Consider the following 25,956-nt stretch of genomic DNA (forward strand, 5'->3'; position numbering starts at 1 on the left):
TTTTGAGATGGACTTTCGCTCTTGTTGCCCAGGCTGGAGGGCAGTGACGTGATCTGGGATCACTGCAACCTCCATTCCTGGGTTCAAGTGATTCTCCTGCGTCAGCCTCCTGAGTAGCCGAGATTACACCCACCACCACAACTGGGTAATTTTTTATATTTTTAGTAGAGATGGAGTTTTGCCATCTTGACCAGCTGGCCAGGCTGGTCTCGAACTCCTGACCTCAGGTGATCCACCCACCTCAACCTCCCAAAGTGCTGGGATTACAAGCGTGAGGCACCACACCCAGCCCAGCATGCATTCCCTTTCTGTTACGGTGTTTTAAACGTGTGTGTAAAGGCTGCATAGAAGATGTATATCAAACTCTTAACAGTGGTCACATCTAGACGTAGGGAAAAAAACTGGGGTCTGGGGAGGATGAGGAGGAGCTAAAGTAAGGTAAACCTTGTTGCTATGTACTCATTTATTTTACTTGCTAATGATAAGCATGTAGTAAATTTGCAATAAAAATATAATAAAATCATGATCTTGAAGAAGAGAAACAGAGATAGAGTGCTGGGGAGTTTCCTCAGGTGTCTTCCCATCTCACTATTGTGTTTAGTCTAAACGGGTGTGGGGGAAGAAGCCTAGGGGTGGTCACTGCTGCCCAGGCAGTCCCTGGAGGCACACTCAGGGACTGATCGTCAGGACACACTGAGCGGCTGCAGAGGAGGTCATTTCTGCATACGGGGGCCCTCCTGCACTATCACCTTGAAAATTATAAATTCCACCACTCACTGTGCAGAAAGGAAGTCTGCTTTTGCCTTCTTTGACTTAGGGACTCAAAAGTTATTGTGGGCCGGGTGTGGTGCCTCACGCCTGTAATCCCAGCACTTTGGGAGGCCACGGTGGGCGAATCATGAGATCAGGAGTCCAGGACCAACCTGGCCAATATGGTGAAACACTGTCTCTGGTAAAAATATAAAAAATTATCTGGGAATGGTGGCAGGCACCTGTAATTCCAGCTACTCGGGAGGCTGAGGCAGGAGAATCGCTTGAACCTGGGAGGCAGAGGTTTTAGTGAGCTGCGATCGCGCCACTGCACTCCAGCCCAAGCAATAGTGCAAGACCCCATCTCAAAGAAAAAAAAAAGCTATTGTGACTCAGCTGAAACAGAAGACAAGAAAGTGGATCTGGACAAACCCCCACTCAACGAATCCAGCAAAAGAGTCCATGAGTCTTCCAACAGACCCCAAACTGTTTCCTAGTAGGTCCTTTTTCACTTTGCAGAGGTAAGCAATGGGGTCTCCTGGCAGCAATGACTTATAACTAGCAATTATCCCATACGTCGCCATAAAAATGTCTTTCTGATAAGCATTAATCATTCTTAAATTAGCTAGATATAAACAAAGGCTACTAGCAACCAAAGGAAAGCATACTCCTGGGGGTGAGAGGGATACGATAGTAGTCAAACTCCCTTTCTAGCAAATGGTTAGCAACCTCTGATTTCCTAGACACTTTATGAGATCCCTGAGCACCTGCAATCCCAGCTACTCGGGAGGCTGAGGCAGAGAATTGTTTGAACCCGGAAGGCAGAGGTTACAGTGAGCCGAGATCACCACTGAACTCTGGCTTGGGTGGCAGAGCAAGACTCTGTCTCAAAAAAAAAAAAAAAAAAAAAATCCCAACACTCGGATCAGCCCATTTAATAGCAGAAACAGAAGCAAGAGGACATTGGTGGGTGCCGGTTCCATTTCTGATTCTTTTCTGAGTGACCTGTGACTTCCCTCTCCTGGTGCCACCTGGAGAGCCCCCTCCCCCGCAACTGACATAGACAAGAAGACAGTAGCTTGGTGCTGTCCCAACAAGCTCTCTACTTACATCACGAGAGGAGGAGGAGGAGGACGACAATGGCCTTCATTCCTGAGGAGACCAGGCGGTCTGAGGTGCTGCAGCCACACCTTCACCTGTGTGTGAGGGGTCTCCCAGTTGAGCCTCTGTTCCGGGGCAAAATGACCAAAATGAGGCAGGGGTATTTGAGTGCAAAACCCTAACTGCAGTGCCTTGGAAAGCCCTCGGCAGAGAGCTCAAAGGGATCATTTTCAAATCTCATTTCTTTTGAATATGGTACCCTTTCTGGCATTTAGACCTGAACATATAAAAATAAGAAGGGTTCCATGGTTTTAAAAGTGCAAATATTGTTTTTTTTTTTTTTTCAAATCTCTTTCTTTGGCAACACCATCCCATCATCTCTTCTTTTTTTCTTTCTTTTGAGGAGTCCGTATTCCTCTGCTCCCGAGTTGGAAAGGCGTCGATGCGGTTCGTAATAGAACTCCTGCACAGGAATGCCTAGCTTGGTTTGCATCTAGACCCACAGTGCTTTTCTTCTGTGATATCCAGGCTTCTTATTCAACAACTTGGTTTCTTCTGTAGAGTGAGACTATAAATTCCTATCAATAATTTCAAGACTTTATTAAGAAATTTTAAGGGCTTCACAGGTATTACATGGTTTCATCCTTACAACTCCTTCAGAGGTTCTATTATCATTTTGAAGATGGGTAAACTGAGACCCAGAGAGGCTGAACAAATTTTCACGATCACATAGCTGTCTACATAGCAGACCCATTGTGGGACCTGCTGGAATAATGAAAGTAAAACTGTTTTGTACTATAAAATGCAGTCACAAATAAACACAGAATTCATATTCCAATTAGTATTGGTCATGATACCCACCTTAGAACAGCAGAGGAGAATGCGGGTTGCAGCCCTGCCATGGAGCTGCCAGGGATCAGTCAACGGCTTTCTTTACATACAAGTGGTCTTTAGAGGTCCCATCATAAATCAGGCTAAATTTGGTAACGTCAGGACTTGGAGTGTGATACAATTGCTTGGTTGAACCTAGAGAATTTGGCAGGTGCAGAGCTTGGGCTAAATTTACACCTAGTGGTAAAGCGTCCCAGGAAAATTTCAAAATGACCACCCCGCTGCATCCCTGGGAGAGTTAATCAGGGTGTCTTTGCTGTCTTCCAGCTTTGGCAAAATTCTGGTAGATGCTGTGAGGCTGGGCCCTGACCAGGCCTGGCCCCAGCCAGCCTTCACTTCAGCTGCTGCGAGAGATGTTTTTAATTAGGTTCTGTCTCTACGGGCTTGCTTCCTTTTCCTCTTTTGAATCTAAAAAAAAAAAAAAAATCATGTGCAGGTTTAGTTCATGAAAAAGGGGCTCAGATCTTTTGAACGAGCAGGTGATGACACTTTAGAGAGACAAAGAAAGGGACCTGGGTGCATTACTGGTAATGAAATCCAGTAGACTCTTATTAAGCACCAACTATGAGCTCTTCTAATGAGAACATTCTAACCCAAGGAAGGCGGCCAAGCTGGCTAGAGAGACCAAATAGGTAAATAGAGACAGAATACAGCCCCAAAGCCCTATGTGGGTGCAATTCTGTTTGGTTCTCCATGGGTTCCCAAATGCATCGCACAGTCTCTGGCAGGCGCCCGCTTCAGGACTGGGATACAGGTGCTGCTGATGCCATCCCTCACTGGGAACCACCCTCTGCTGCAGGTACTGTGTGGCCCAAGGTTTTGGACCCTCCCAGAGAAGACAGGAGAGGAGTCTCTAGCCAATCCCTGGCTAGGGCGATAGTTTAAAGGGCCATCCCTTGCATCTTTCAGGATAGTTCTGAAAGGTGGTCCCAGCCCCAGAGCTCCCTGTGGCCTCAGCAACTGCCTCTGTGTGTCAGCTTCTCCCTCCATGCCAGTTTCTGTGTGTGTTAGCTTCTCCCTCTGTCAGCTTCTCCCTCTATGTCAGTTTCTGTGTGTGTTAGCTTCCCCCTCTGTGTCAGCTTCTCCCCAGGTCATCTTCTCTCTGTGTGTGTCAGCTTCCCTTGTGTGTCAGCTTCTCCCTCTGTGTCAGCTTCTCCCTTGTGTGTCAGTTTATCCCTCTGTGTCAACTTCTCCATTGCGTGTCAGCTTCTCCTTCTGTGCCAGCTTTTCCATTGTGTGACTTCTCCTCCTATGTCAGCTTTTCCCTCTATACCAGTTTCTTCATTGTATCAGCTTCTCCCTCTGTCAACTTCTCCCTTCCATGTCAGCTTCTCCCTCTCCCCAGTCTTCCCTTGCTCGCTTCCCAACAGCTGTGTCTCCTGGAGTCTCCCAGCAACATACTTCTTTGTGTCAGAGTCTGTTTCTAGGGAGCTCAGTCTGCATGCATGTGGAGTAATGAGCACTGCTCCAGTTGTATAAATAAATGTCTCTGAGCTCAGAGGAAGGAGCAGTGAACTCTCTTGGGAAGGTCACAGAAAGATTCCCAGGGGAGGTGGTATTTGAAGGCCTTGAATTCCCTTAAGTTCATGCTCTGCTCCTGTTTACCCCTCACTGCAACCCTACCGGGCAGGCTCTATCACATTCCCATTTGACAGAGGAGACCAAGTCTCAGAGAGAGGGAAGTAACCTGAAAAAATCTACACAGCTACGAAGTGGGCCAGGACTTAAACTCTGGTTCCTCGCTCCAAATCCAGTGCTCTTCCCCCTTGCCAGTCTCCCTGCCTAGACTTCTTGTTGATGTGGCATTTTGAAGGTTTGAGGGCATTTTCATGCACTGACCTTCACAGCTATGACTCAGGCATGGTTCTCTTCATTTGACAAGTCATCGGGGGCTGCTTAGGATTGTGCTGAAGCTAAACCAGGAGCACAGGACCAGAGGGACAGAGGCTGGAGGAGGGGCAAGAATGTAGAAAGTGTGGCATTACCTCCCATGCCAGCCCCTAGGGCAGCAGCCAGCAAGTTGTGCGGTCCCCAGGTGTGTCTGGGTCACTTGCTGGACCCATCAATTCAGCTTTCATCAACAGTGATGAAACACTGGTTGGCTTTTCTTCCCATAGAGAAAATAAGATGGATGGAGCCTGCAAGCTCATTAAGGACAGAGGTCATGTCTGTTTTGTTCACCTCTTTAACCCTAGTGCCTTCCTAGCACAGTGCCTGACGCAAACTGGCACTAAGGATGATGATGGCTAATGTATATATCACATTTATGTCATTTATGCCTTGCAGGGGTTCTGAGCACTTTGCATATATTTACTCACTAAATCTTATATCCCCCAGCTGGATAAATGCCATTATTACCCTCATTTGGCAAATAAGGGAACTATGCATGGAAAGATGGGCAGTAAATAAATATTTGAGGCATGAATGAATGAATACATAAAGAGTCTTATCATACTTCAAGTTACGGAAATAAAAAGAATCCCTGCAGCCCCTGGAGTACCAACAGGAGGCTAAGCACAGGAAGTGAATTAGGATTCTCTTTGAATCTTTTTGAATCCTCCCGATGAGGCATAGACAATTAATTCCAGTTTACCAATAAGGGTAATTGAAGCTGGCAGAGGTCAGGTCATTTACCCTGCAAACTGACAGGTCTTGGACTTAACCCCAGGTGTGTCTGACTCCAAAGCTGACCCTCCTAACCCTTGAAAGCTCTCTTGCTTCTGTGCCTATCCAAAACACCAAGAAGACAAAACCCAAAACAACCCAAGCAGCAAAGCAGGTATCACCACACTCTTAGACTCTTATTTTAGATACAATTCTAACAAGCTGCTCAGCTTCATTTCTCAGGTCCAGCAGCTGCAGAGGAATGGTGTGAGAGCGGCTTCTCTTAATAGGAAGGTAAGAGAGGGGTGATTAAAGCGATAAACAACGAAGCCTAGGAGCCTGGGCCACTGTGTGTTGGGGCAGCTGCATCCATCCGCATCAAAATAGTGCACCTGGAGCACAATTACTGACCATGAGTTGCCAAGGAAAGGTAGCATTGTGCAAGAAACTGAAAGGGTGGAGGGCAATTAACTCAGGAGTCTACGTCAAAGAAGAGGGCTGGAGCTGTTCTGCCCCTTCCTGACAGATTTAAACCATCTGAGCCTCAGCTTCTTCCACCAGAGAGGTGGAGACAGTGATTCTGGCCCCCCACAGAATGCCGGCAAGATTCAACAAGCTCTTGAAGGTGAAAACACTTGGTCAACAGTAGCCAAGGTGAGTTCCGTGTTTGATGTGTTCTGCTTAACAAGACCGGAAAGGAGGCTATACATTTTTTGGATATTTTCCAGCAATACAGGGAAAGTAATAAAAAGCTGTGGCACAGTCATGCACCATGTAATGAGATTTTCGTCCACACATATGATGGTGGTCCCATAAGATTATATTGTAACTGCCCTATATAGGCATACCATTTTTTATCTTTTATACCATATTTTAAATTGTATCTTTTCCGTGTTTAGATCTGTTTGGATACACAAATACTATTGCGTTACAATTGCCATTGTGTTACAGTATTCAGAACAGTAATAACATGCTGTACAGGTTTGTGGCCTAGGAGCCATAGGCGACACCATATAATCTAGGTGTGTAGCAGGCTAGACCCATCTAGGTTTGGGTAAGCACACTCCACAATGTTTGTACAATGACGGAATCACCTAGCAATGAAGTTCCCAGCATGTATCCCCATTGTTAAGTTTCATCATCCAGAAAGTTCCCTCTTGCAGGTCCCCTCAGGTAGCTGGTCACAGGAGCCACGACTAACTGTCAGCCTCTTGGACTTGTTACTAGAATATCCACCTAGTTCACCTTCTACTTAAAGGTTACCCATGATCTCAATCCACATGTCTAATGAGATCAAGGACAGGCAGAGCAGGACACTGGGTATAGACTCTGAAATCTACAAGTCACTCATTCAAAATGGGCCAAACACTCTGTGGGGACAAGCTGCTAAGAAACTGGGGCTCCTGCCTTCAGCCAGCCCCTGGGGAGGTCATTTGGACTCCAAGCCAAATATGGTTGGGAAGGATACCAATTAGCAGCTTGCTGGATCGCTCAGTGGAAAGGCTAGCCTTGGAATCAGCACATCATTAACTTACTCTCACTTGCTGAGCACCTATCACAAAGCAAGCATTGTGTGGGCAAAGCAGGGGATTCTGAGACAGGCAAGTTCCTGCCTTCAAGGAGCTCACAACCTACTGGAGGAGGTGTACACTCAGCCTCACAACGATCCTGTGCTTATCACCTCCCTTCTAGAGGTGTGGAAACTGACATCTAGCCAAGGTAAATCATTTACCCAAGATCCTCAGCTGGCAAGTGGTGGAGCCAGGATTCAAACTCAAGCTTTGGCTTTAGAGGCCATGCCTGCTGTCCCTACGACCAAAGCAATGGACAATGCAGATAAGTGCCGTGGGGGAACATGCAGGTGAGGAACTTGGGGGTGGGACTCGGGGGTGGGACTCGGGGGTGGGACTTGAGTCCAGGGTGGGCTTTGGAAACAGCTGGATGTGGGTTGTAAAGTTGCTCTGCTGCTCATTCACTGGGGGGAACCCTGAGGCTCCACTGTTTTCTGAAGCAAAGGACAGCTATGATGCCTCCATGGAGAGGCGTCGTGCAGACGAAAGGAGCCGACCTAGGGAGGGTGCACAGTGCCATCTTGGGCATGTTCCCCTGGACCAAAGGGGACCTGAGAGAACATAGAAGGTTTTGTGGGGAGGCTGTGGTCAGGAAAGGCCTTCACAGAAGAGGTGGCTTTTAAGATGGGCCTTGAAGGATCAGTCGGTTTGGCTTACCTTCAAGGAAGGGAGCAAGGTGGGGCAGGCATGAGCAAAGACACTGCAGATGAAAAAGCTGGGGCCCATGTGGGGAGCAGGCTAGCTGCAGCCCAGGGAGAGAGCTGCAGAGCAGAGCGAGACATGGCTGCAAAGGAAGGTGAGCCCACATTTCAGCTGGCAGGGCAATGACCTCTGCCCATGTTTACTGAGATCCACTCTGCCGATGTGCCTGACACCAGCCATTATCGGGTCCATCCTTTGAAGACATCCTCTATATAGAAGATAGGGGACAAAGGCAGCAGAGTCACAGCAATGGACTGGCAGCTTCCTTTCCTCCTCTCCTGCCTCCCCCGGGGTTGTGCATTACGCAACACTGGAGCGCAAAAGGCCTGTACTGCTGACATTAACTACATGTACTGCTGACATTAAACAGACCGCCACTTCACTGTGCACTGGCAAAGACGCGCGCATGCACGCGCACACACTCACACACACACAGACACACATGCGCGCGGGGTGAGAAGCCAATTTGATTCTCCAAAGGATTGCATAATTCTTAGGTGATTCTAAAATAGCTGATGAAGAATCCACTTTAATCTTTTTTGGGGTGGGCGCTGCAGGGCTGAAGAGCATTGCTAAGATAACTTTTGACAGAATCATTAACAAGAAATAAGCTGCCAGCACTTAGTTGCAAAACCAGCAGCTCCTGAAACCACCATGTTTTACACATTCCGAGGGCCAAAGAAGCCTCCTGGATGATCAGAGTGAGTGCGGGGGCAAGCCAAACGAGTGGCCTACCCAGCCCAGGCCCTCCCCACCAACTCCCACGGCTCACAGTCTTCCCCTCTGAGAGGAGCAGAACCACCACCACTGAAATGATCTTTCATGGCCCCAAAGAACTGCCCTGTCTGTGCCAGTCACTTGGCACTTAATCGTGTCCAGCCTGTGCCTGCTATTCCACCCTGGGCTCAAATTGTATTGAAAATAAACTGATTTGTAACTCTCGACCAGTGCGCAATGCATCCTCCCAACCGGACTGTGAACCTCTTGTAAGACAGAACTGTGCTCCCGTCACAATCCTGTGTCCACATGTCTGGGACAGACCAGATCACAAATATTTTGCCACATGCTAGGGAATGAATCTATGGTTTTTTTGTTTGTTTTTGGAGAGATGGGGTCTCGCCATGTTGCCCGTGGCTGGTCTCAAACTCCTGGCTTCAAGTGATCCTCCCACCTTGGTATGTCAAAGTGCTGGGATTCCAGGTGTGAGTCACCTCATTTGGTCTGAATCTATGGTCCTTGTATATCTACTAACATTATTTTCTAATGACACTGTCAATAAATTATTCATCTGTGTATCTCATGAGTCTCGAGCTTGGAAGACGGTAGTCCAGTTAACACTTCTTTTGAAGAAATCTTAATTCCACCTTGGAAGAAAGGCTTCATCCAGGAGGTTGGGACCTCAAGGGTGAATGGGAATTAGGCAGATGAGGGAGGGTCGGGAGGAATCATCAGGGGTCAGAGGGGGTGTGAGGGTGTGTATATGTGTGACTGTGTGGCCAGCAATGGTCTGAGCACCCATGGAGGAGCAATTAACCTTGGAGAGAATCAGAAGACATTAGAACTGGAGGGAGTGAGGAAAGCAAGGAAGCGTTGGCAGACAGGTTTGCAGGTCTGATGGCAGAAGGCTGAGGATGTTTCCATATGATGGCTTCCATTTTCTCTTTGAAGATGGTGGTAAAGGTATCTTCTAAGAAGGAGGAGGGAGGGAGGTGGGAGGGGGAAAGATGGGAGGTTTGGGGAGCAAAACAAAAGTTTTGAAATAGCCATTGAGAAGAAAGGAGAGGCCAGGTGAGGTGGCTCATGTCTATAATCCCAGCACTTTGGGAGGCTGAGGCTGGAGGATCACTTGAACCCAAGACTTCAAGACCAGCCTCAGCAACATGGCAGAACCCCATTCTGCCAAAAATAATAAAAATTAGCCAGACATGGCAGTGCATGCTTGTAGTCTCAGCTACACGGGAGCCTGTGATTGCACCACTGCACTCCAGCCTGGATGAAGGGGCGAGACCCTGTCTCACCTTCCAAAAACAAAAAAGAAGAAAAGAGAACCCAGGGGTGGGGATGGAAGTGCAGGACTGAGGGTCTAATTGAGGTTGGAGACTCCGTGTTTCTGTTACACCAAGGTTTGTGGCTGGACAAGATTTCTTCAGTGCCCGTGTGTAGGTGGACTGGTTTGACTTGGGGTTTCATCGGACGGAAGGAGGCTTTGAGAATGTGGAGGTAAGGGCCAGGATGGGGAAGAAGCAGGTTGATGGCGAGGTGGAAAGCAGAGACAGCAACGGGCAGGAAGCCCAAAGATGGTGGAAAACTTACCAGAAGTGACTCAAGCAGCTGGAAGTGGAAGAGATTGTGGCTGGGGCCATCAGAGGAGATGCCGATGCTGTTGATAAGGTTCCCAATGTGGCCCCGAGGCGGGAGGCTGATGTGAACACGAGGAGGGCAAGGAACTGGTGCTGAAAGCGCTGTACTGAGGAGGGGGCCCTGCTCCCCGCAACTCGAACAGATGCCCTGGAAGCATCCACTCAGAGTCCAGAGCTCCGGGAATGCATCAGTCCCACAGCCTCATTTTAAGACCAGGGACACTGAAAGGGTCCGGGCCTGACCCAAGGTGACGAACGGGGTTTGAGACTAATGGGGCTGCTCCCCGTTCCACCATGCCCGGGCCGGGGCTCTCCTTTCCCCGGACACTCTCCCCCAGCGAGAAGCAGAGGCAGGCGACGCTAGGAAGAGCAGGAGAGAAGGAGGCCGCGGGTCCCTGTCGCCTCCCGGCGGGGCATGGCAGCTCGCTATCCACTGACCTGGGGCTCAGGGCCTCCGCCCTCCCGGCCTAGCGGCCCCACCTGACCCCACCCCGACCCCACCCCGACCCAGGCCACTTCCGGTCCGTAGGTCACGCCGGAAGCACGTGGCCCCCCACCCCGCGGCGTTGCCCGGGAGACCAGGGCTGTTTACCAGAGGGACAGAGCCGGGCACAGGCGGCGGATGGAGCGGAACGGCGAGGTGAGAGCGGCTGCCCGACCCCTCTCGGCCCCTGGCAGGCCTGGAAGGGACGGGGCAGGCCAGTCCCCCGAGCTCCCAGCAGGTCACCCCCTGCAGATCACTGGGGCAGGCCACCCCAGACGCGCCCCCAGGGACGAGAACCTCTGGAGACAAGCGAGGGGCCTGGATAAAAGCCTGCTCCCCGAGGCAAAGCAAGCCTGTCCAGAGCTGACCTTCACCAAAACAGGATGACACCCGGGCTCTGCAGAAGCTGAGTAGCCTATGCAACCGCTGGGCCATGCCCTCCAGGCTGGGGACACAGACCCTGGGAGAGAAAAGGATGTCCCAGTCTCGGGCAGGGCAGAGACCCGAACCAGATAGACCCTCCCCCAGACCTGTGCTCTTTCACTTAAGTCAATTCTCACTTTCTAAACGCTCTTTCTCGCCCCTCCCCCAGATCCCTCCCCTGCCCCTTAAGCCTGTTGCCTTCTAGGGTGCTGGCACTTGGACATAAATGAGTTACCCCCACCACCTCCCTGCCTTTCTGTTGCTGGAATCATCCCCAGTTCTCTTTCCAAACATTTGATCACTTGGTGGCTTGTGGTTCAATGTGGCACTCTGTATAGGACAGTGTATTCTAATCATTAGTTTGGGGCAGAACTGGCAATGGTACCAGAGTTTTTTCATTCTCAAGCCAACTACCATCTCCTGTTGGTTCTTCAGAGCATTTTTATCCTGAAAGCCTGGTGGGGGTGGGTTGGGGGGGGAATGGCAACGGATAGGATTAACTGATACAGTTTTAAAAGACCAATTCAAATGTATGCATCTTGGTATATACCAGCAGATGGTATGTAGGTGGTTATATTTTACTGCATATACTGTAGGCTTAGATTTGGGTTGTGAGTGAAATGGGGTGGTCTGACCCTGTGGTGGCTGGTGGGTACCCTTAGAAAGCAGGAGCCCTGCATTAGCTTCTCCCATCCACATTTACTTCTTTCTAGTTGATATGGTGATGAATCTGAAGGAATGGGCACCTGCCCTTCTGACAACTTCCTGGAAACAGTTAGCAGTGTTTGCTTCCTGACTCCTAGCAGGCCTCTGGGGTGCAGCTATTGTGTTTAAGTAAACAGGCCACTCGCCTATTCAGCTTGGCAGCTTGGTAGATGCCTACGCCTAGATCTTGTCAAATCACTTTGTGGTTGAGCGGCTGCCAGGCCTAGAGGTGGTGAAATGAACTGAGCAGGAATAATGACGGCTGCTGCTGGAGCCTTCCTGGACTGAGGGTGGCGGGCAGAGTTCGGACCCGAGGTGTGAATATCAAGGCACAGTTGGGCCAGATCCCCAAACACCTGTTTCCCCCACCACCCCATCCTTATGTGATGGATGCTAGGGAGAGCTGGTGTTCTCTCCGTGTAACAGATGGTCCCTGCGCTCGGGAGGAGGCAGTGGGTTATGAAAGCAGGTTGGATATAATGGTTTTACCTGAAGGAGGTGTTAGTCTCTAAATAACCATGAGTGGGTTCCTAGGAATTAGTCATAATTGAGGTTTTTCTCTGAGATAGCTCACAGTCATGTTATCTTATGACCAGGGTGTCTTGAATATGACACCCCCTGAACATGGATAATTATATAGTACCAAAAGGTATAGAAAGTGCATGCACATACTCAAGTTTTACTGTTAAAAATAATCCCTGCAGAGAGCCTGTGAGAACACATGACTCTCCTCATCAAAGTTGTTAAGGAAGAGGTTTCTAAGTTACCAAACTCACTGACAGTTAAACCTTCCTGAGGCATGTGTGGGTGTTGGAAGCCAAGCCTGTGATAATTCTGTAGAAGCTGTGGCAAATTAATAGCCATTCCACAAGTGAGGAGGGTGGGCCGAGAGGGGCGTGGGTTTGCCTGTGGGGCTTATCTTTGGCAGAACAGTTGGACAGCTATGACCTTCTCTTGCCATCCTGAGTGAAAGTGCAGAGCTGCTAATTGCCAGAGAAAGACTTGAGAATGAGACTAAAGGGGGCAAAACACATTCTTCACAGTTGATCAGAAAATAGACGAAATTAACAAGGAGATGGGCAGTCTTTTTTGATGCCAAAACTTTGCTAAGGAGAAGCCTCCTGAGCTACTAGCAGCCAGACTGGGTGTGAAAGACGAGGGAGACATGGAAAATGGGAGTGGAGAGAGACTCAGGCTGTGAGTAGAATGCAGCAGACATAGAGGGCTTTAAAAATTTTTAAAAAAGGTAGCATTGTCCAAGATTTGGAATTGAGCAGGGCATCGGGAATATACAGGGATCCTGTGTTTTGTTTGGTCCTGAGTGGGGATGAAGCAGATACTCCCTAAAATTAGGCAGCAATGGTTGTATGCACAGAATGGTAAGGTTAGAATACAAAGCCCAAGAGGCTGAGGTTACGTTGTTCAAGATTTTGTGATGAAAGAAGCGCATGTGCAGGAAATGCAAATCATTCTGCAGGAAGCGCAAATCATTCTGCAGGAAGTGCAAATCATTCTGCAGGAAGTGCAAATCGTTCTGCAGGAAGTGAATTTGAGGCAAGTCAAAGTGTAGAATTAGAAGAGAAGTGAGCAACTCAGGATTTTTTTTTTCACATATTTTTGAGGCAACTGCATAGGTGGTAGCTCATAGCAGTCCACCTCCCTGCATTTCTGCACAGTGGACAGGGCGGGCATGAGTTTCAGGACTCATCCAGCTGGTTCCGTGGGAGTAGAATCACTGAGGACACAGGGGGAAAGTTCTAAAGCAAAACAAGTAAGGCTTTTGAACTTAGCCTAACAGAGAGCACTGAACAGACAACCCAAAGCAAAAACAAAAACAAACAAACAAAACCCTTAACATTTAATGAAGTCTCTACCATGCTCTAAGCCTGGTGCTTCCTGCCTTACCTACATTATTTCATGTTATTATCCTCGTCCTACAGACAAAAAGACTGATGTTTCAAGGTATTTAAGTAATATCTCGAAGATCATTTAGCTAATTTGATAGATGAGGAAAGTTCTGTGCCGGAAAGATAGAGTGAGTGCCCCTTGGTCACGTAGCTAGCCAGTGGCAGAGAAGCTGAAATTGAATTCAGGTCATGTGACACCCAGTTCTCTGTCCTTTGCACCCAAATATGCTGTTTTTTGGGACCATGTATCACTGGGAAGTCGTCAGAAGGTCTTTAGAAGGCTAGGAGAGGCCAGGTCAGCTTGTGAGTGGAGAAGGCAGGAGTCACAGTGGTGGTCAGGATTGAGAGGGAGGCAGGGGGTCCAACAAGATGTTTGCAATGTTTAGGGAAAGACATAACTGGAGATTGGGAGGAGGAGGTGGTGGTAATAGTGTTAATGAAGTGGCCACCAAGATGGCAATGAAAGAGGAGGTGTCATGGTATAGCAATTCCGGGTCCGCACAGAGAGATGTTCACGCCTCCCACCATGTTTCATTTCATTGCTTCTGGCGGATTTAACCAGCACTCACATAGACTTTTGGTGGGAGATCCAAATACAGAGGCCCCAGGGTGCCTATAAGGCAGCCGGGAAGACAGAAATGTGAACAGCTCGGGAGGCTGAGGCACAAGAATAGCTTGAACCCAGAAGGTGGAGACGGCAATGAACTGAGACTGTGCCACTGCATTGCAGCCCGAGTGATGGAGTGAGACTCTGTCTCAAAAATAAAAATAAAAAAAAGGAGAAAAAAGAAAAAAAAAGTGAAGAGCTAGCAGACATACAGAATGTAATGTGCTGGGAGGGCACCAAGGCTGCTCCTCAGGAAGCAGCTTGTATGGGTACAGAGGACACAAGACCGCATGTCACAAGACCTGAGTCCTGTCTCCAGCTCTGCCACCAGCTGGCTGTGTGACCATCAGGAAATCACTCTATCTTTCTGGCTCATACATCTGTAGAATTAGCATGTGCCCAGAGTTGCTATAAGACGGGGGTCAACAAATGGCGGCCCACAGGCCAAATCCAGCCTTGTCACCTATTTTGTGTGGCTCATGAACTTAGAATAGCTTTCACATTTTTAAATCATTGAAAAAGAATCGAAAGAGAATATTTTGTGACACATGAAAATTATCTGAAATTCAAATTTCAGAGTCCAAAAATGAAGTTTTATTGAAACACAGCAGGTTTTCTGGTTTTTACCAGAAACTCCCTCCCTCCTGAAAGAATAAGCATTAGTCCCCCACTTAGTCACTCTCTGGTACAATACATTTTATTTTCTTCATAGCAGTTGTTACTCTTTGAAACTATCTGTTTACTTGTGGGTTTTAACCCCTGTCTCTCCTCACTATAATAATTTACATTGCAAGGACTTGGGTTCGCTGATCTCTCCCAAGTGCCTAAAATAAATGAATGCATGCCGGAATGAATACATTGCAGCTGGCGCCCCTTTCTAGATGCCAGAAATTTGTGCTTATTCTGGGCACTCAGGGAGGGAATGGCTTGGATCTAGGAGTCCCAGGAAGTTTAACCCACGTCCTCCTGTTTTTCTCCTGCGCCCTTAGGGGTCGTGAGAAGCAATGGCCACAGAAGCCCCTGTGAATATAGCGCCACCGGAATGTAGCACTGTTGTCAGCACAGCAGCTGACAACCTCATTTGGCAGCCAAACTCACTAAAGAGGCACATGATAAGACCCAAGTCTGCCAAGGGACGGACAAGACCGAGTCTGCAAAAACCCCAGGGCACGGAGGTGTGTTCTCGTCGCGTACCATCTTCTCCGCCTCCAGCCATTCCCTATGAGTCTCCAAGCAGCCAGAAACCAGGAGCCTGTGCACCCAAATCTCCAAGCCAGGGAGTCTCTGATGAGATCCCTGAGCTGCTGCAGCAAGTGCCCATTGGGGCTTCCTCTTCTCTCAATAAGTATCCAGTCCTTCCCTCCATCAACAGAAAGAACCTGGAGGAGGACGCTGTGGAAACAGTCGCTGAAAAGGCCAGCTCACTGCAACTGAGCAGCATCCGGGCTCTCTACCAAGAGGAGACCTGCACCATGAAGACAGGTGAAGAAGATTCCAGAGCTCGAGCTTGTGCTGTAGAGAGGAAATTCAAGAGACAGGGCTCTTGCAGGGCTGGAAACCTGGAGGAACCATCGGACCAAGAACCAAGGTTGCTGCTTGCTGTCAGATCACCAACAGGCCAAAGGTTTGTACGCCATTTCCGGCCAACTGATGATTTGCAAACCATTGTTGCTGTGGCCGAACAGAAGAACAAAACCTCCTACCAATGCTGCAGCATTGAAACAATGGAGGTGCCCAGGAGACGTTTTTCTGACCTCACCAAATCTCTGCAAGAGTGCAGGATCCCCCACAAGTCTGTGCTGGGCATCTCACTGGAAGACGGGGAAGGGTGGCCCTGAGTCCACAGCCACGCAGCTGGGGTCCTAGGTCTCTGAGCAAGGAGCGTGCTTGGGCTTTGTAGCCTCCCAAGCAGCCTGTTTCAAGTGCCATATGGACCTGGTGCAGCTGGGAAGCTTGGGACTCTCGTCTCCACTGCGTGTCCTCTGAAGCAGTGAAATCTGCGCCTGCGCCGAGTGCGCTAAGAAGGCTCCCTTCCAGCTGTTCCAGTCTCTCCACCAGCAGAATAAACTGGCAAGTTGCCAAGGCTGTTCCTGAAACAGCAGTGATCACGACTTCTCCTTTCCAGAGTTTTGGGTCCTTCTAAACTGACGGTCCCTTTGGAACACCTGCTTGCCTTTACCATGAACTCTGATTCTCTTGCAATGCTTTCCTTTCTGTATTTGATGCAGGATTAAACACTTCCCAGCGGGATTCTAGTCTGGTAAATAACCAGAGTGTAGGAACTATCTAACTGGCATTTGTGTTTCTTGCGAGTATTTTAAAGAAACAGGCCGTTGACCCCGTCTTTGGAAGTAGCCCCTTTGCCATGCCACGGTCAGTTTCTTGGGGATTACTATTTGCGTAAGGTGGCATCAAAGAGAAGAATGGGTCTTCTTCCCCAAAACATCAGCATTTCTAAAACAGTCCTAGAGCTGGAAAGTAAGTTGCTTCCATGAGCATGGATTACCCAGTAGCTACTTTTTTACCAGAGACTGACTAGGTTTACAACTTCTAGTGCTACTCTCTGAGGGCAGACTTCTTCCAAAAACAGAAAAGCCAGTGCAATCTGATTTCTTTTGCTTTTGTCAGTAATGGAATCATTTGTTTTTAAAGTGTACAAACCTATAAGTCTAAACAGGTTTGTACTGATAGCTTCCTTGGCTTATCTGGGGGTGGAGCAATTGTTTTATTCCCCAGTTCCAATGTGTTGCCCACTTCCAACATGGAATGTCCTTTGGAGCTGTGACAGGTCCCTGTTCTGATTTAGAACCTCTGGAGAAGGAGGGGGTACCTTGGTCTGGTGTTACTTTGCTGTGCCTGTGCTGAGACACCACGTGCCCAAGCATCTGGTTGACCGGCATGAAGTACATCAGCCTGTCTCAGCCTGAGCCGCTTTGAAGACCGTGGGTCTTGTGTTTCCAACTTTGAAGTGGTGATGTGGACAATTTGCCAACGTTCTCCTCTATTGCAAGTTCAGCCAGACTCCACAACTCATCTGATCCCTTTTATGGCCAAATCATCATTCAGAGTAGGGAACACTCAGACATTCTGGGCATGTTGTTCCCCCAGAGCATGGTCATCACAAAGTCCTGAGTTCTGGTATGTGCCCCTGCCCCCTGGGTACACGAAGAGAAGGCAGGAATCAGGAGTTCCAGAAGCATATACACGTGGCTACCCCAGCAACAAGTGCCTCCTGTGCTCAGATAAGGTGCATGGTGGGGAGTGTTTTTTCTCGCACACATAGGCTTGACCGTGGAGATGGGCACCACTACCGTTTGCTCAGAAGAAGGCTGGCCTCATCCTAACAGCATTCCACACCACCCAGATCACCTAGAATAGGTTATTTATGAACGTTTTACAGAATTTCTTAATACCATCCTAGTTTGGTCAGCCATTCCTTTGACTGGAAAGGTCAGCTGGTGCCAGTGGTGCCTCGGGCACACCCACACAACTGGCCACCTCTTCCCATTAGTGACCACAGCAGACGGAACTTAAGCCCAGCACCTAAAGAGTACAGGAATTTCACTTCCCACCAGGACTCAAGCACATAGCTCTGCCTCTGATCTAGGAGGCGGGGGGAAGAGCCTCCCATAAAATCACACCTACTCTGTGGTAAGAATAAAATCCCACCCACCTGGGACTTGGTAATTTTTCCAGACAGGAAAGCTTTAGAAAAACTGAGTGAAATGGAGCAAGCTTGAAGAAGTTAGAATCTTCTGCACTTAGGGTTTGCTGCTGCTGCTGCTGCTGGTGAGCTTAGATTTTGGGGGTTGGGAAAAAGTGGAAGGCATGAAGCATAGAAATATTTTAGGATATTTTAGGATATGTTAATAAAGCTAGACTCAAACCATCATAATAATTTTTTTTGGACAAAAATGATGATGCTAACAATAAAAACCAACTTGTGTGAAACTGAGTCAGTGGAGAAATGCATCTTGTATTTTAGCCTAAGACTTCAGCTACCACGCACAACTGGACTGAGGGGTGTGTTAGCCTGATCTTCAGTTTTCTTGTTGGGAAATCTCTACTGTTAGAACCAAATCCTCCTCCCCAGACACTTCAGATGCCCCCTGCAGAAGCTCTGGGGCTCCTGCTCTCACCTTCTGTCACAGCACTTAGCTTGTCTGGATAAGAGTCACCTGAATTTTTCCTAAACATCATTCCAAGTACTCTGATTTTGAGCATTGGCAAGAACCAACTAAATCGGAATTCAGAGTTCCTGGTGGCTCTGCATGTGCAGCTGAGGACCCCTGTCCTAAACGGACTCAACTGGCCTAGCGTACTCTTTTTGGTGGCTTTGGGTGGGTCAGCCTTGCCCAATTTGGGGTCACAGACCTTAGTTATTCATTTAACCAATGGTCATTGAGGGCTTACCCGGTGCCATACTTCAAGACAATCATGGGTGTCTTGGGAAGAAAGTATTGGCAAGAAAATGTGAACCCACCATTGGACTCTCAACTCAAACCCTACTGAAGTCAGTGGTTATAGCTTTATCCGCGAAGGACCCCAGAGTGAGGATCCCACATTATTACTACTGGCTCCTCTCCCCACCTTCTGCCAATGCTAAGGAAACCCTTCCCGGCCTTTCCTAGTGATGGAGTAGGAACTTTGCATAGGACAAAGCTTCATGGTAGGTTATTCCAATATATTCCCTGATAAAGTCCAATAGGTAAATTAGTCTTGGCAGCAGAAGGAACAGCAGGAGAAGTAAGTGACTCATCATCTAGAATCCAGAAAATTTGCACCAACAGTTGGCAGGTGGTTATAACACACAGTTCTTGCCCTGAGAGTAGCTGGGGACCCAGCCAATAGCCGTCAAGCCAGGGCAGTCCTGCGGAAGAGATGGCTTGTGAACATGACTGTGGACCCACAGTCACCCCAGAGCACCCACATAAAATGCTTCACAGACAGAGACACTAAGCGCAGCCTTGAGACATTCATTTCAATTAATAACCTGAAAGACTAGAGCCAGATCCACCCGCATCACAAAAGCAGGCACTCGAGGAATGAAGCTTTGCTTTTGTTCCTGCTCTTACCTGCCATTTTAAATGGGTGTCTAATATCAAATAAAGCCACCCTGCCTCTTGGGACAAAGATGTTTCTCTTTACACAGTTTTAAAAATAAAGCCCTCATAATAAGTTTGAATAAAAGAGCCTTTTACATGGTAAAAGGATCTACTTTTCTACCTTTTAAATGGAATAATGAAGAAAGGTATATTAATTTGCTTTAGCGTTAGTTTAGAAGTCATTCTGAGAATGAAGCAGGAACATCTGTTTTCTTAGTCCACAAAGGCAACACCCCACAATAAAGTTAAAAGTTCACGAGCCTATTGACTCTCATCCAAAAACCAGAAGCAAACAAACCCTGTCATATAACAGGGAAGGCCCGAGGTCACTTCGGAAGAGTTAGCAATCAAGAGAACAGACTTTTGGTGACTCAGTTACCGACACACAAGATAGCAACTCATAAAACTAAAATTGGGTGTTTTATTTTTTGTCTACACTGGTGGCGTGCCACTTTCCTTTCCTGATTAGGGAAGCTTCTCCCAGCCCTTTCTGACGTTCATCTGTGTTCCTTTATGTTCAAACAGTTTAGGAAGCAGCAGCCCTCCTAACAGTCGACGCAGAAGCACAAATCTCTGGAGGTATTTTTGGACACACTTAAATCCTATCCCAAGAGGCTGAACCTCTGTGGAGACAAATGCCCAGGGGTAAAACTGCGCAAGCCTCATTCAGACTGGCCTGCTTAGAGGCGCCCTCTGGCTGCCGTGTTGAGGGGCTGGGGTGGAAGATGGAAGACCGGGTGCTGGAGGTATGACCATGACCCAGCGAGAGGTGATGGTGGCTCGGGCCAGGGTGGTAGCCAGAGATGTCATGAGAGGTGGCCAGATTCTGGACATATAATCCATTTTCTTAGGGGGGGAAAAAAAGGATAGTTTGACGAGTTGTGACTTAGCATGACCAATATCGCCAGCGTGGATTTTTTCTGCAAAAACAAACATGCAAACAAACACCATGGCAGCAAAGCACATGCCAGGCGGGGGAAAGACACTGACCAGCAGGAACATTCACATCCAGGAAATGCAGGAGTGTTTTTGGACAAAGCGTACAGAGAAAACCAAAGCTATTCATTGTTTTAATTAAGAGAGAAAACTAACGTCACTGTTTCACTTAATGTTTAGGTGTAAGTTAAGAGTAATTATCATCTAACTCTAGGGGTGTGTGATATGATTGCTGACCAAGGTTACTTAATAAGAAATCTTTGTCCCAGTTAAATACATTGTTTATCTCTATCTCCCATCCTTCATCCCTCCGGTTCTTGCTCCCTTTCCTTCCATTTATTCCAATCCAGCAGCTGACTGGGGATGCATTTCTTCTTGGGAGGGCAAATGAAGCCATCATTCTGGGGCATAATTAATAAAGCTCCTAGTTTCATAATGTTCATGCCTACCTCGTGTTTATATAGGGGAATCTGTGCAGTGGGGTCTTTTTGTGACAGGCTGAGAGTTGTGTCTCTCTGACATTTGTCCTCTTTCACAGGAGGTGTCATGTGTAGGTGTCATGGGTCCACTCTGGCTGGTGTGCGCCTCCAGCAGATAGCCTGGGTCTGCTCTAGCTCTAGCCATTGTTAACAAGAATGGCCAGCCACGTGCAGACAAACCCTGGGAGAATGGCGGGAGCTCCCACCCTGCCAGCTGGGACATACTGTCTGGAAACTGCTGCTCCCCATCCCTCCCCCTGTATACAACCCTGGGATCCAGCAGATGTCAGCCCAGACCAGAGGTAGTATACCAGGTCCTGAAGACTCTGGATCTGGGCTCCTGGCCACTCTGTAAAGGATTTCCCCAGCCCTGGCCTGGACCTCAGCTCACTCTTTTCCTTCCTTTTTTTTTCCCTTTTGTCACCCAGGCTGGAGTGCAGTGGCATGATCTCGGCTCACTGCAACCTTGGCCTCCTGGGTTCAGGCGATTCTCCCACCTCAGCTTCCCAAGTAGCTGAGACTACAGCTGCGCACCACCATGCCTAGCTAACTTTTTGTATTTTCATAGAGATGGGGTCTCACCATGTTGTCCAGGGGACAACACTGCTCCTGGGTTCAGGCAATCAGCCCACCTCAGCTTCCCAAAGTGCTAGGATTACAGGCTCAAGCCACGGTGCCTGGCACTCTATTCCTTCTTAATGGAGTTCCCAGCAGGCCGTCATCTGATTCAAATCATCTGTAACAAATTCATTCAACAAATACATATTAAGCACCTAAATGGCAGGCACATATCAGGCTCATCAGTGAACAGAATAGGCCCAAACTCCCTCTTCCCACATACTAATAGGAGGAGACAGAAAGTGAACAACATCCATAATTAATATAGAATGGTAGAAGAGGATACTGCCACAGAAAAGAGAAAAGTGGAGCAGGCTGTGGGGATCTGGAGAGCATGGGTGGGGCAGGGGGTTGGCAGAGGATGAGGTCTGACATGGATGGTCAAGGAACATCCGAGTAAAGAATGAGAAGGAAGCAAGGGAGCCAGCCTGTGGATAGGTGGGGGAAGAGTGCTCCTGGCAGAGAGGACTCAAAGGTCCTAAGGAGAGAGCATGAGCATGTCTAGCCTGTTAGAGGAAGGACCAGCAATGGGTGTGGCTGGAGCCACGTGGGTAGAGCAGTCAGAAATGGGGGCAGGAGATACGCAGTGTCACTCTAGGTCAGATGCAGAACCACTGCAGGTGGCTGAGCAGAGGAGTGGTGCCCGATGGATGTCTTCAAATCCACTCTTGGCTGCTGAGTTGAGATTAGGCAAAGATGGAAGACCAAGTAGAAGCTATTAGCATAATCTAAGTGACAGATGATGGCCAGAATGGTCGCCACAGGTGTCATGAGACGTGGTCAGCTTCTGGGTATAGAATCTATTTTTTTTTTTAAAGTAATAATTTTATTGTAAAAGTAGTATTGAAGTAAATGCTAACCCATGATGTGCATCATCATTATAAATTCTTTTTCCAGGCACAAAAGACTCATTCTTACAGAAGCCATTATATTCTTCCCCCAAAACAAAAACATATGCTTTTTTTGAAAAATGGAAAACTTGGGAAATATAGAGAAGATGAAAGAGGAAAAGAAAAATCATCCATAATCCTTTTGGTCAGAGATAACTGTTGTTAATATTTTGCATATATTTTTTCATCCTTAATGACTAAATTTATGTTGCACATTGCTTTCTTGCCAGTAGGCACACATGCATATTTTTAACATTTGTAATCTTAGCAAACACAGTTAAATATTCTTTCTCCAAATTTCTACAGCCTTCATGATTATTTTAAGACTGAGTAATATTGAACATGTTGATGTACCATAATTTATTAAACCATTTTCCCTTTATGGAAGGAACATCTACATGTTTCCAATTTTTTTCTTTTGCTATAGAAGTCTATGCTGAAATCTTAATTTAGGTAGCTTTTGCATCTTTGAATTATTTCTTTAGGACAAATGTCCAGGAATAGGATTGGTAGGTCAAATTATATAAAAATTTTGTATGGATTTTGCTTGGCTTTTCAAAGCATTATATAACAAAGCACATAACAACTTCACTGTAGCATCTTCAGTTTTGTGGTCACTGCTTTTTAAATTTTTCCCTAATATTGTTGACTGAAAATAGAAACTACACTTCAAAAACTTTCCATGCTGTTGATTACTATTAAGTATTAGCATTTCCCATGCCTCTCAACACACTTCTAATGCTAAAATGAAAACATGAAGGCACAGTTACTTTGTTGTCACAATCTAGACACTCTATTCCAATTAAAGCCAAGGGAAGTAGGACTGCTGGGGGCTGAGAGAGAAATGTCTTTGTTCTTACAATTCATATTTATATGAAGCGTTACACTTCTCAAAATATGTATGGTCTTGAACATGGTCTTGAAAACGCATGTAAGATTTTAATGAATGAAATCTTATTTAAATACATATCTTTTCATTGAGCCAACAAATGGAACATGTACATGCAACAGACAGGGGACTTGGCCATGAACCAGACTGGTCTCTGCTCTCAAGAAACTTCCAGGCTAGTGAGAAGAGCCATGTAAATTTAAAATGAGGATATATGGTAAGAACTATACTAACCTTTTATCAAGTGAGATACTGACTAGCACAACAGTGGCAGGAAATAGTCCTCTTCATCTACAATCAACAGTCTCTGGAAGGATGTCTGATTGTTCAACTTCACAGAAGCCTGATCAGAGCCATTAGCATTCAGTCTGAGGACCAGGGCTACCAAGCCATGGTTTTCTAATGCCTTTTAATTTGGATTAAAAAAAAAAAAGTGTGGAGGAGGTGTGAGAGGCAGGTTGAGGCAAAGGCCAGTCTGGGAACACAGGAAATCAGTTCACTCTGCAGAGAGCGTTTGTCCCCATTGCCATTGAGAAGAAATTCCTGGGTGTTACTGAAAATGCTCTTGCACTTGGTCTTGGATGTTCAGGCTACACTACCTGATCATTCCCCACCAGGCCTCCCAGCCAAGGCATCTGTCATCAACCTGTATAGAGTCCTCAGTCCCACCCTCCAGGAAGTCCAAGGTGTGAGCCACAGACACCTGCTCAAGAGAGAAATTGACATGTACACTCACGGTCCACCGAAGAGGCTGTCCCTTCACATTGAGGCAGAGGAGCTGGAAGACCAGTGTGTAAACAGGGGTGTGGCAGACAAGGGCCAGGTGCGAAGCATTAGGGGAAATGCAGAAAGTCAGTCACCCACAAATCCCAGATGGCACATTTTCTACAGATTGGGATGGGTAACCCCCACTCAGAGTAGCCAGAAATACCTCCCAAATGGCTTCTGAATTCTAAGACCGTCCAATGGGCAAAAATAGAATAATGAATTTTTTAAAAGGGGGCCTCCACATCCAAAAGGCTCTGGAAATTTTTACAAAAGATCTGCCCCAGATCAGCAGAAGTAACATCGCTGGAACTGGATTCTGGGAACCACTCTTTTAGAAATTCCCCAGGGACTGCTGAGGCTCAGCTGGGCTAAGAACTTCTGGGCTGGATGAGGTCATTTCCAGGTCCCTTCCAACACCTGTGGTCTGTGACTCCCCAGGACTGTCCTGTTCTCATGGCTTTGCTCCGGCTCCCTCCTCCTCGACTCCAGCGCCACTTGTCAGGAAGCCACCTTTCTGTGTCAGCTTCAGCCCTGATTTCCCTGAAGCCTTGGCTGGAAGAGACCTCTCTCTTCTCTTGGGTTTCCCCAGCTCATTATTTTGCTCAAGTTTTTTTTTTTTTTTTTTTTTTTGCTTGTTTGTTTTTTGTTTTTAATAAAACACTCCGATGTGGCGTAGAAAGAGCATAGGATTCAGAATCAAGTGTCCCATGCTCATCTGGGTGGGTCATCGTTTCTCCAAGCCTCCATCTTCCACCCACAAATGGAAAAAAGTGCTCTGAGGGGGTCTGTTGTGAAGAATCAGATGAAATCATGTGCATGGAGAATGCTCTGACACCTGTAAAATTAGGTACAAATGCTTGTTTTTATTTTAGCAACTACCCATCTTCTATTGTTGTCATTTCTCTCTTTATTTGCTCCACAGATACTTGCTGAGCACCTGTTTTGTGCCAAGCACTAGGGATACAAAATAAAGATGTGCCCACTGCCCTCCAGGAGCTCCCAGCCTGGTGCAGGGAGGCAGAGAGCTACACAGAAAGTGATCGTATCTATCACGAGATGAGCACGATTGTCAATTTTCTTCACTGATGCACCCCCAGGACCTAAAACAACGCCTGGCACAGGGCAGTTGCTCAGCAAGTATGGAATGATGAATCAATTCAAGTGTATTATGGAATCACAGGCTGAGGATGGGGGAGGCCTCTGCAAAGTAACATGGAAGCTGAGGGTTGAAGGGCTGAGTAGGAAAGAACCAGTGCGCACCTGGCTTCTTCCACAAGGCTTTTTTTTTTAGACGGAGTTTCGCTCTTGTTGCCCAGTCTGAAGTGCAATGTTGCGATCTCAGCTCACTGCAACCTCCGCCTCCCTGGTCCAAGCGATTCTCCTGGCTCAGTCTCCTAAGTAACTGCGAGTATAGGCATGTGCCACCACGCCCAGCTAATTTTGTACTTTTAGTAGAGATGAGGTTTCACCATGCTGGCCAGGCTGGTCTCGAACTCCTGACCTCATGATCTGCCTGCCTCGGCCTCCCAAAGTGCTGGGATTACAAGCATGAGCCACTGCGCCCGGCCTCCACAAGGTTTTAAAGCCCTGCAAGATCAGCTGGTGGCTAATTCTTTGTTGTTCCTGTTGGTGCTTAGCAGTATGCACTGTACTTAGTAGGTGTCAACCTCCCAGAAATGAAACTGTTAAAGATCCTGCTTTAAAATAACAAAAAGCAACTCAGCATCATAGGCACAAAACTTACTTAGGTCATTTGAGTCACCCAAGCCCTTCAGCCAGCTCACAGTGATGTATCTGACAATGATGCCATCCCCAAAGAGCTTGGCATGATTTCCAAAGCTCCTTGCAGTGCTCCATGTAGAGCTGGCAAACACAGATTCATTCAGCCCGTCTGCTTTGGTCCCCATCCACATATTTCAGAGCAGGTTTCTCATTACCTTAATCAAGATAATATATTCTTTGCAGCAAGGGACTGTGAAGACAGGTAGGTTGCTGTTTTCTAAATATTTCACATTTTCCTAAGAACAGAAGCTCAGTCTAGTGATCCAAGTGAGACAGTGTCGCACAAGCAATCAAATTCTCAAATGGCCCCTGCTGGGGTCCCTTTCAGGGACCACACTTCTGAAGGAAAACACCATGACCTCAGTTCAGAGACTAGATCCGAGG

At 47.5% G+C, this 25,956-nt stretch overlaps 1 protein-coding gene and 1 long non-coding RNA gene across 7 annotated transcripts in view; one reads left to right on the forward strand and one right to left on the reverse strand.

The window, feature by feature from the left end:
* Positions 1 to 10,511, reverse strand: part of LOC108287747 — a 22,657-nt gene extending 12,146 nt beyond the window's left edge. For 4 of the 6 annotated variants that reach the window (XR_005196517.1, XR_001818461.2, XR_001818460.2 and 1 more), the window contains exons 1-2: positions 10,418 to 10,511; positions 9,933 to 10,038 (exon numbers count right to left, since the gene is read on the reverse strand). This is a non-coding gene — a long non-coding RNA (uncharacterized LOC108287747). Of the gene's footprint in view, positions 1 to 1,860; positions 1,977 to 9,932; positions 10,039 to 10,417 lie in introns of all 6 variants that reach the window. The other 2 variants (XR_005196516.1, XR_005196509.1) reach the window with 1 other exon arrangement.
* A 27-nt stretch (positions 10,512 to 10,538) lies between these two features.
* Positions 10,539 to 20,582, forward strand: UBXN10 (UBX domain protein 10). The gene is made up of 2 exons (XM_017506340.2): positions 10,539 to 10,619; positions 15,095 to 20,582. Exon 2 carries the CDS (start codon positions 15,110 to 15,112, stop codon positions 15,941 to 15,943), a length of 834 nt encoding a protein of 277 aa, XP_017361829.1. The 5' UTR covers positions 10,539 to 10,619; positions 15,095 to 15,109; the 3' UTR covers positions 15,944 to 20,582.
* The last annotated feature ends 5,374 nt before the right edge of the window (positions 20,583 to 25,956 follow it).

This window comes from Cebus imitator, unplaced genomic scaffold (assembly GCF_001604975.1).
Source record: "Cebus imitator isolate Cc_AM_T3 unplaced genomic scaffold, Cebus_imitator-1.0 Scaffold15, whole genome shotgun sequence".
Taxonomy (NCBI): Eukaryota; Metazoa; Chordata; class Mammalia; order Primates; family Cebidae; genus Cebus; species Cebus imitator.